This window comes from Bos mutus, chromosome X (assembly GCF_027580195.1).
Source record: "Bos mutus isolate GX-2022 chromosome X, NWIPB_WYAK_1.1, whole genome shotgun sequence".
NCBI lineage: Eukaryota > Metazoa > Chordata > Mammalia > Artiodactyla > Bovidae > Bos > Bos mutus.
The window spans coordinates 30,742,437-30,753,003 of record NC_091646.1 but is presented as its reverse complement, the minus strand read 5'-3'; the positions used below and the strand labels follow the sequence as shown (position 1 = coordinate 30,753,003).

General features: G+C 55.2%; 1 protein-coding gene across 4 annotated transcripts; it reads right to left on the bottom strand.

Annotated features, from left to right (window-relative positions):
* Positions 1-439: 439 nt before the first annotated feature.
* On the bottom strand, positions 440-10,154 carry PRRG3 (proline rich and Gla domain 3). Of its 4 annotated transcripts, none has more exons than XM_070365469.1 (4): positions 10,044-10,154; positions 6,555-6,592; positions 5,352-5,512; positions 440-5,002 (listed from the first exon to the last, which is right to left on the bottom strand). In XM_070365469.1, the coding sequence occupies exons 2-4, from the start codon at positions 6,559-6,561 to the stop codon at positions 4,475-4,477; spliced, it is 696 nt and encodes a 231-aa protein (XP_070221570.1). In that variant the 5' UTR covers positions 6,562-6,592; positions 10,044-10,154; the 3' UTR covers positions 440-4,474. The 4 variants fall into 4 exon arrangements, with proteins under 4 accessions (XP_070221570.1, XP_070221569.1, XP_014331904.1 ...); XM_070365468.1 differs by lacking the exon at positions 10,044-10,154 and adding an exon at positions 9,512-9,775; XM_014476418.2 differs by lacking the exon at positions 10,044-10,154 and adding an exon at positions 9,251-9,360.
* Between the last annotated feature and the right edge of the window lie 413 nt (positions 10,155-10,567).

Here is a 10,567-nt window from a genome sequence, read left to right as displayed (position 1 = left end):
CACCCACAGCCTGGGAAAGGGAAAGCTTGCTATGTTTGAATATTTGGGGGCGAATGATGGGAGTGGCCAGACTGATAGCGAAATATCTGCTTTACAGACTATTGCACAGTTATATCACTTTAAATTGCAATTTAGTTCACAAACTCTTTTATTCACAGAGCAAATAAAGGAGGAGAATGAAACGCTGCCATACCCAGCATACACACAGTAGAGACAGAACAGAGGTCATCGTGTACACGAAGAGCCTGACATACGAGAACTGCTGAAGGCACAGTGAAGGGATCCATCATATCGTGAGCCTTTTATTGGGAAAAGGGACTCGTTTTAAACTAGATCCCTCTTACACATATGAACCTGAAAATTGACTCAAGGGAAGAATATTGGAAATATTTCTACAGAGGAAAAATTGCAGATACCATGCATTATCTAGAGTTTGGCAAAAAAAAAAAAAAAAAAGTGATTTTTTTTTTTTCCTACATTTTGAACTAGTGGGCTTTGAATTAATGGGCTTTTACCACAGTTGCAGGCAGTTTGATTACAGTACTTTTAAATTAGCTAATTACACTGATTAGTATGACTAGAATTCAGTGGGGAGGATGTGCTTGTTTCTGAATTGGTGCAATCCTGAGATGGAGCTGCGTTCAAAGCAGCCTAGACAGCAGCTTGGCTACCCAGCTCTCCATCTTGGCCTTGAATGTGAGGGCACACACATGACACATAGCACACACATGCACTCTCCTGGAAAGATAGAGCACAGGTGAGTAAGAGAAATGCTCTTAGTAATCTCTCTCTGTCTCTCTCTTTTGGACAAAGGAATAATCTAGAGGCAGTGTTGTTCTTAGTTCTTGTGTGATGCCATTTGGTTGTGAAAAGATCAACCCCCAGCCAGAGAGGAACCATCTGGCTCCAACTCCTTAGCAGAAAGATGCTTTTGTATCCCAGATCGGTCATCTTCAGGCTAGCCGAAAGACACAGTCCAACAGATTGGGCAGGTTCCTATTTTCCAAAGCACCCAAAGGAATTCACACTAATGGCAGTGGGATTCGCAAGTTGAAGAGGAGGCCCCTGGCCTCTGGGTAAGACGGCACAGTGTCGCGTGTCCGTCAGCCAGGGCACAAGGCAGCTGTCCTGGGGCCGCACACACTTCTGCTTGTGCTTTCATTTTGAAAAACCCCAGGTGATGGGGAGTAGCAGGGGAGGGACAAGATAGTGATGCTTGCTTCAAAAAGTCTTAAAAAGGTTTTGGTTGAAAACACGTGAAAGTCACATTCCATGGAATTTGTTAAAGCCTTTTAGTTTTAAAATGAAAAATATCTAAATAACCAGCCCGCCATACCCCAAAATCAACAGTCACACATCTTTCCACCAAAAAGAAAAAGAAAAACCAAAAAGGCCCAGGAGTGCTGATTTCCTTCCATTGTTGACACCCACAGAACAGGAGCCGAGGTTGGGGGCACTGCTCCAAAAGAGTGTGTGAGTCGAAGGTCCCACAGGAGGGAGGCCCACAGGATAGAGCTGCTTCATCCTCTTCCAAAAGCTTTAGTGAAGGAGGGCAGAAGGTGGTAACTCTGGAGGGCTCACTCCAGCAGCTCATCTCAGTTTTCCTGACTCAGGGTCCTGTCCTCAGACTGCCTAGCCCTGGGAGGTGACATTCCTCCCCTCAGACCGGAACCCTCCTGGTACAAATATAGCCACACACCGGCTATTGTTTCAGATAAGCATGTGAGAAAAGGCAACAACACATACACTTGTATACACACACACACACACACACACACACACTCACACACCCGAAGCCCAAAAGCAACAAAAATGTGGCTATCGCAGATTGAACATTGTATCAAATCGACATCCATACAGAGTTCGAAAAGATATGTACAGGGCGTTCTTAAAGCCAAATGTGCACGGCAAGGGAGTTATGACCATGGTGTACTGTACAGCCTTTTTGTCTAAGATAAACTGTGAGAAACGTCCCGGGGACCACTGAACCCCATGTGGAACAATGCTGCAAAGGCCTGGAACCGGAGAGCTTGGTACCCGCACGATGCAGGCTGGTCTCCGCCCTGCAATGGGCTCCCGGCCATCCTTCCGGCTCCCACCTCAAACTGGCTCCAAACAGTGAGCAGCTCGGCAGGAAAGGGCTTCACACGGGCCAATGGGAGCAGGCACTCCCCAGCGTCCTCCCTCTGGCTCGGGTCTGCGGGGCCCACCCCTGGCTCTCTGCCCAGTGAGGAGGAGACACAGAGGGCTAAGTGTCTTCTCCCATGCTCCTGGCTGACACACAGGCACGGCCCCCAAGAAAACGCAGGGATGGCAGGGACAGGCCCTGGAGGCTCAGGCTGCCCAGGGTCCTCCAACATGGCTGAAGAGGATGGATCCCAGCATCCCTCATGGACAGTGTACACCCAAAATGCCTTTGGGAGGAAGGGCAGGAGTGCGGTGCTGGAGGCCCAGAAGGAGGAAAAGAGGGACGAAGGAAAGGTGGGATGCCACCTGGTCAGCACCTCTGGCATCAGGGAGCTCTCGGGGTGGAGTGGGTGGGGAGAGAGAGGGGAGGAACAGTCCAACTGGCAGGAGACTGACTCCCCAGGTTGAGACTTGACTTCACAGTCCTACAAAGACCTCTGCTAAAACAGGTGCCTCGTGATCTACGTATTTCTAGAAGAATCTTCCTAAGGGCAAACCGCACTGGGCTTCCTGGTGTCTCAAGCACTGCACAGGCATTAGCTCAATCACCCTCCAGCAGGCCTGTGAGGTAGGGGAAGGATGGAACCGGGCCACAGGGTTGAGTTGGCCAAGCTGGTGGCCTCGCTGGGGTAAGAACACAAGCCTCCTTGCTTGTGGCATGTTTCTGGGTGAGTGAGGACCGGAGGGGCCTCCAGAAGTTATCTGTGGCCTCTAGGCAGGGCCACATTCAAAGAATGAGGCACAAGGCCTGCCTTGGAGACCTGTTTAGACAGAGAGAAGCTTATCTTCTCAGTGGGTTTTAAACTGCTGTGGTTGCCAATAGACCCTGGCTGTGCACTCTTTTGGGCCCCACAAAAATTTGCTACATTTTTTAAAGCACCACAGAGGAAAAATGGTTTGGTGCTGAGGCCAGGAGGATGAAGATGGAGGGGTGGGGAGGCAGTGTTGACAGTGTCTTTTGCGTGGTCACTGACACTTAAAGGGCGGGTCACCTCTGCCCCACTGCTGCCCAAAGCCTCACTGAAATGGAGAGGTGGACAGTTCCTGGGCCACAGAAAGGGGTTGCTAAAAATGGACCAGCACCTGGCAATGACAGAGCATATCCCAGACAGGCCCTCAAACCCAGGTCATGGGCTTCCCCATCTCCACGACAAAGAAATTTCTAAAAAGGGACACTTTCTGATCTTCTCCCCAGGTGGGCACCATCATTAAGAAGAAATCAGCCATCTGAAATTCAAGTTCATCTCAACACACCTACTCACAAAAAAGGGCAGTTGCCTAAAAGTTTAAGGCTAGAGAGCACAATGCTGAGGAAACCGAGTTCGTGGGTTTAATCATCCTATAGGCCAACCTCACAAGGAGAAAACTTCAGCCTTCTACCCCAGCCTGTGGCCTAACCGTTCAAAGGCCACGGGCTCCATAGGCAGGGCTAGCGTTATCTGTTTTCCCAAGGCCATGATATGGCTCAGGCCAATGGGTAGTGGCTTTTAGCACAGCTGAAAGAGAACCTGGAGAGCCAACGTCTGAGGGAGGCCAAGCACAGTAGGACCAGAGTCCCTCCAGATGACCACGTCCCCAATGTGGAGGAGGTAGCTTGGCCAGCCAGCTCCCAGCCCTCATCCTTCACACAGCCTGTCCTCCTCTCAGGTGGCTCCAGACATTCCTTTGAACCTGGTTGGGAGTGTGGGGTGGGTATGGGGGGGCGTCACCCATCTGTGTGACTGATCTCCCTTGAACCCCTATCAGTGGCCCAGGTGGTATCATTTTGTTGTATTGTGTTCATTATGTTATTACTGTTGTTTTCGTTCTGTCCTTGTCCTTGTCCAATGTGAGTGAGGACAGAGAGCACAGGGCTAGTGAGGGAAAAGGGCGCTGAGGGCTGGCTTCTCTCCCTCAACTCTGCGGTGAGGCTTTGGACAAACAGGTCTCTGGCCAGCTGTGGGATCCCAGGGCTTGGGCCTGGGGCCACAGTCAACTGCATGGGGTGATTCCTTTGGCGTAAGAGAAGCCAGTCCCTGACAGGAGGGCCGGATGGCAGGGGTGTAGGGGCTTCTGGAAGAGCTGGGCTCTCTTGCCCGTGGCTCTCACCAGGGGGTTTGCTTGCATGCATGATCCCTACCCGCCTCCACCTGTCTCTGACAACTGACTTCCTACAGATCCACGGTAAGGAAATTATTTGGCAACGAGGAGGCTAAGGCTGTTTTGTGGTGGCACAGTCTTAAAAAAGTTAAAAGGAAACAGGAGGCCCCTGAACGAGGCGTTCACATGGGACCAGACACGCGTCCTTCTACTTGTCTGAGCCAGGGTTGGCTGCCACAATCTCCTCATACTTTGGCGGTGGGTCACTATAAGACACGCTTGCCTCCTCACTGCTGCTCTCCTGAGGAGCGGTCACCTCCTCATAGGACGGGGGAGGGGTGGCGCTGGACAGTCTGGAGAGAGACAGCTCAGGAAGGTAGAGGGTGCTCTCGAGCCGGACAGTGGTTCTGCCTCCCCGACTGGGCCCCAGCACCACCTGTGGGTGGCTCCCTGTCTCCCGATGCCCGGAGGCCTCCCCCTGGCTGTGCACCGTGCCCCGGTACACCATGACCCGGGGGAGGCTGTGCCCTGCGCGACTCGCTAGGTACCGGTTCTGAGCATATGAGGGGTGATGACGGGTGGCTTTCTGCAGCTGGCACCTCCAGATGATGAACAAGGCGATGACGATCAGCAACGCCACCCCCAGAAGGGGCACCACCACGTACATGGCATCTGAGCTCTGTGCAGGGTCTCGGACTGAGTAGACCGCATTCGGGTACCCCTTCCAGAACTCCATCTGCAAAAGAAGGAAAAAGGGCAGCTGACACTCACACGTAAGCACTTCTGACTTCAGCAGGTCGGGATCAAGTTCTGCAGGGTCTGCGCCTGCCCCTACCCTGACTGGCCTCTGAGAGCCACTGACAAGGCCGTGGAATGCCCTGAGGACCAAGGACAACAATGGCCATGGGTCTGGCAGATGGGGCTCTGAGGACAGGTGAGCTGTTCTTATAGGGCTCCAGTGGCCCTTCCCTGGACTCGGATGGCTTCCCTTCATTGCTTCTGATCCATCTGAGATCCCAGGGTGGGCATGGCTTATTCCCGAGGCCAGCTGTCCTCCCAGCACCCAGCCCCAGGGTGGTACGTGCCGTTTTCTCCTTGTCCTCGAAAACCTCCTTGACCTCCTCGTAGCTGCAGACCTCTTCCATGCACTCCCGCTCGATGGTGCCCTGGCGCAGCTCCTCCAGGAACTCATTGGCACGAGGGAAGCGTTTCAGGACCGAATGGGCATTCTTGGCCTCCAGAAACACTGAGGAGAAAGTTGCACTGAGGCCTGGAGGGTGGAGGGGCCCAGAGGCACCTGCCAACCAGACTCAGCCTGGGCACAGAGGGTCAAGGATGGAGGGAAGCAAGACAGAGTTAGCAGGCAGGACACCCTCCTGGACATGTACAACAGATGGGAGGGCTGACTTTTTCTGATACCATGCTGTATCTGCCGACAAGACTCTGGAGGACAATGGGGCCCTCGTAAGAGGGAAGTGTGTGTTGCATGAGAACCTTGCACATGACACATCTTGAATGTTATAGTCACCAGTGAATACGTCCCCAGTATCTTCAGCCTCACGCCCAAAAGAGAAAATCAGAGCCTTTATCATAAGGATGCATTTCCCTGTGAGGCTGATGTTGGCATCCCCCACCTGAATGGCCACCTGGGCTGTCGGATGGCCTGGTATCAAGAGTCCTGCCCTAGACGGTCTAGTACAAACCCTGCTGCAGGAGATCGGGAGACTGGACACACATGAATCTGAGAGGACCTCTGGGAAGAGGGGTAGCAGGCTCGAGATGGAGAATCTAGGCCTTTGGAAACTGGGCACAGATAGCCTCCAGCCAAAATGTCATGGAGTGGGAGCCATATCCTCTTATTCCCAAGGGGAACCCCCAGTTCCAGCTGAGCTGACTGGCAACCCCAGAAGCCTGAGCTGAGACTTTGGAAGATGAAAGAAGAGGTGACATCTGCTCCTAGTGTGCCCCTAGAGTTGGGATTTCTTAGTCCTCATGTCAGCCAGGCCCTCTTGGTCCCAGGTAGGCATCTCTCCCTAAACCCCCATGGCCTGCCATGTTAGCTTCTCTCCGAGTAGCCTGGGTAGGCGCACCTCTCCAGGGGAGTCTGTGCTCCAGAAGGGAGCTGAAGAGTTGAGAGTGGACAGATGAGACCCAGACAATTGAACAGGAGCCATGGGAACACCCTCAGTATGATGAAAGCTGGAAAGGCCTTGAAAGGTAGGCTAGCACTTTTCCATAAGACCTAGGCACAGCCCTTCCCGGCTTGGCCAGGGCCCAGACAAACTCACCTGCCATGGTTCTCTGTCAGATCCAGTGTGTCACTCACCTGGCAAAGGAGGAAAGCAAAGTCATGGTGAAATCACACCCCCAAACCTACAGGGCACCCTCTCAGCCCTGAGATGTGACCCCGCCCACACTGGCCTGGTCAAACGTCACAGCAGTCCCTCATGGCGCACATCACCCTCTGTGCAGCCACTCCCAGCCCTGGCACTCTCATCCTTGTCCAAGCTCTCCTGTAGAGCTTCCCGAGGCACAGCAGAGCCCACAGAAAACCTTCCAGCTATTTCCCCCAAGAACACAGTCTGAGAGTCTAGACCTAAGGCTTGATCTTTTCTCTTTTAAAAAAAAGAAAAACTCCTACAGTCTGAGGTTCTGCCTTCCTTACTGGATTCGATGAACATGTGCACTTCTGACTTGGAAAACACCCCACAGAAAAGAGGGGCACTTTGGGAAGGTCCAGCAAGTCAACAGTGACAGAAACAGGACCTGTTTGGGGAACAAAGCTTCCTCACAATGGCAAGTCTCACATACCTCTAATGACAAGCACGGTCCCTGAAACCAGGCAATGCGTGTTTAAGAAGTGGGCACTGGTAATGCTTCCCACAGCCACAACAACCATCTCCAAAGTCACAGCCCAAGCCCAGAGGACCTGCTGTGTTCCTCTTCACCAGACAGGCTGGCAAGGATCTCCTGAAACAGAGTCATCTCTCCTCTCTGTGCATTAAACAACACAGCAGCAGAGGACCTAGACATGGATGGACATGTTCAAAACTGAGCTGCTGGCTAGATGAGACTGTTCCTTCTAATCGCAGCTATCAGCCAAAAGCTCGGGAATTATCCAGCCAGTATGTAAACCATGACAGCAGCACACTGCCCCCACCCACAACATACACTCCCACTCACGCACATATTTTGGAGCACTGGCCAAGGTGTCCACATCTGGGAGCAATCACCCCATGGCTCCCCTCCCCAAGCAGAAGCTCTGGTTTTATGACTAACTGAATGTTAGACACAACGGTGTCACCCACGGGGCTACCCTTTTTGCCTAGGCTGTCAAGAAGTTCAGTGTTAACATTAACCATAAAGCACAGGATCCCTGGAAGCCTAGCTATTAAACACATATGCTTTCTCCCCTGTGACATGGTATCCACTTTTCTCCTTATGTTTTCAATCTTATGTATATTTAAAATATATCCTCTAATCCTTTTGGCAAACAGGTAGAATGTGAATCATAAATGAAATGAAAACTGAAGGAAAAAAGCAAAGCTAACATCCATCTATGGAAACACCATGTTGAGGGAGCCTTTCTCTTGTGCACCCCACAACAATCCCACCCAAAACTCTTAACATGGGAATTTTTCCACAGACGGGCCTGCCATGGTGAGAAAAGTTGACCCTTGGTGTTTAGAAGAGAGAAGATGGAATATTATCTCAAAATCCTGCTTCCATTCTGGATCTCTGAGGTTCCCCTAAGGCCAGTGCCAGTCATGTGTCTAGGGTGTGGGTGTGGCGTGCCTAACAGCAAGGTTTTTGATTGAAGAAAAATGGAGCTGTTGTCAGGAATTGAAAAGAATGAGTAAAGGCTTACTAATAAGTGACGACAGAAAAATACATGTCTCATTGCTTATCAATGAGAACTGCAGTGTTGTTTTTTACATTTTTCTTCTGTGCAGAAATTATGTAACAGCTTCTAGATAGCTATGCCTTGTCCCAAACACACCCGACCATGGTGGACGCACACCCACAGGTATCACAGGCCGACTAGGTTAGCCTGACACATGCATAAGTCATTAGTTCATTTTTAAGCTTCAGACAAGCCAGTAACTCTCCCAAACAGCTCCCGGGCATGGCCCACTCCATTAACAATTCCGTGACCGCCTTCACTGCTGCTGCCTGAGGCCTCCTCCCCCTCCTTCCCCAAAATTTAGCGCCTGCTTCTTCCCTATAAATACACCATCAATAGGCCGTTACTATGGCAACAGTGAGGAAGCGCGAGGGCTCCACGACAGAGAATGCTGCGGCAGTCACGCACGTATATGTCCCTCCTGCCCCTGGTGGATACTCTAAGGCTGACTGTAGGCAGGAGGAATTTTTAACCCACTCCCCACAGGAACTCAGCTGAATCCTGAAGGCCTGGAAAGGAAGGAAGGCTGGGACCCGCCACCACAAAGACCTTCCTTAACCCCTCCCCGGACCGCAGCTGCCCCATCCCAGCACTCTGGGACGTCGGCTCTAAAGTCCCTCGCGGGGGACCGGCAGCCACAGGAGGACCGAGTGTCCCAAAGGTGGCCTCAAAAACGCTTCTCCAAATCCCAGCCCTCTTCATTGCCCTCACTCAGAACTGATCACCAGGAAAGGCTTCTGTGATCCCCAAATCTCATGACTCATCAACCCACCCGGTGACACGGAACTCCCAAATGACCCTCCAACTCAAACTCTGGGCCCTCCTCGTCCCCTTTCCACTCATGCTAACCCTGAAGGTGCCTGTCCTCGCCCACCATCGCTCGCCACCAGTGCCCGCCACCGGCGCGCTGCCCAAGAACTCCTGCCTCTGGCCCAGCAGCTGGGTCGGCTGCAGAATCCCTGGCGCTGTGGCCCGGCCAGGCCTCCAGATCCTCCCCCGACAGTGCCCAGCGCCCGGCTCAGGGTCCTGGACGCGGAACCGTGCCCTCGGGGCCGGGGCGCCCAACCCCAGCGGCCTCACCGTTCTCCAGGCCCAGGAGGCGGCCGCCCTGTTTGTGCACGCAGCCCGCCACCTCGCTGCGGCGCCTCTTCCAGCAGGGCCCCTGTCCCCGCCCACCTGCTCCCCGTCGGCCAAGCCCCCCGGCCCGGCCCCGCCGTCTCCTCCCACCCTCCCTCCCCGCCCCGCTACCCCTGAGCGCCCCGGGGCTCAGCCCGGCCCGGGCCAAAGTGCGCCTGGAGCTCCCCGCCCCTCGCAGCCGGATTCCCAGGCCCTACCCATTACCTCTGTACCCCCCTGGCCCTGCTCTCCTCTGGGGGCTCCGCTGCTGCCCGCCCCCCCAACTCCCTGCCGCGCCAGGTCTGGCCTCGCGCCCCGCGCCTGGCGCGCCACCCTCGAGCGCCACGAACCCCGCGCCCCGAGCGCCAGGCCGCGATTGTCGCGTCGCACCGCGCGCGGGGCCGCCAGGCCGAGGAGAGGAGAAGGGGTGGGGGGCGACGCGAGCGGGCTGAGGGGGTAGGGCGGGCGGGCGAGCTGGGCCGGAGGGGCGGCGGCGCGCACCGAGCACCGCGCGCCCGCGCCCCACTCCGCCGGCGCCGCCCCTGCCCCCGCCCGTGCCGCCAGGGGGCGGGGCCTGGTCGGCGGGCCCGGGGCGCCCCCGCGACCCTCGGCCTGAGGCGCCAACCCCGGCGTTACCCAGGGGCTCTGGCCTTCGGAGGCCCCGCGCCGCCTCAGGCTCGGGCGGCCGCACCCAAAGGCGGCGCGCCAGGTGGCACCACGCAGCCCAACCCCCTAAGTGTCCCCCGTCCCGGCTCACCTGTCATTCTGGCCGGCCACTGCCCGCGGAGCCAAGAGGGGCACGAGCCGGCCGCCCCAACCTGCCTCAGCCGGGTGCCAGCCGGCCTGCAGAAGAAGGGCCGGGTCGAGGCCACGTTCCGCTGCCCATGACTGGGTGACCTTGGCTTCGTCACTTACCCCCACCCCTCACCCCTGCCCCGGAATGGCTGCCTTCTTTCTGGTCAAGTCTGGCAAATGGGAAGAATCCCGCCGCCCTCGCGGGGTGCTGCCGCGAAATAAAGGAAGAGATGGGCTTGGGGACTCTTGGGGCACAGAAATGGACGAGGATGGAATCTTCTGGGTCTGTCAGGGGAGCGCCGGGTTGGGGGTGGGGGGCCCTGTGGGAGGTTCAGTAGGACCGACTGGACCCTGGTGGTAGAGGGTTGACACATGTGAGGGGAGAACCCAGGAGAGGTGGGCGGCTGACAGATGGCAGGTCAGTTCTGGGGCCCAGGCTGCTAAAGCCTCCCAGGAGAGGCCCATCAGGCCTGCTGGATTCTGGGG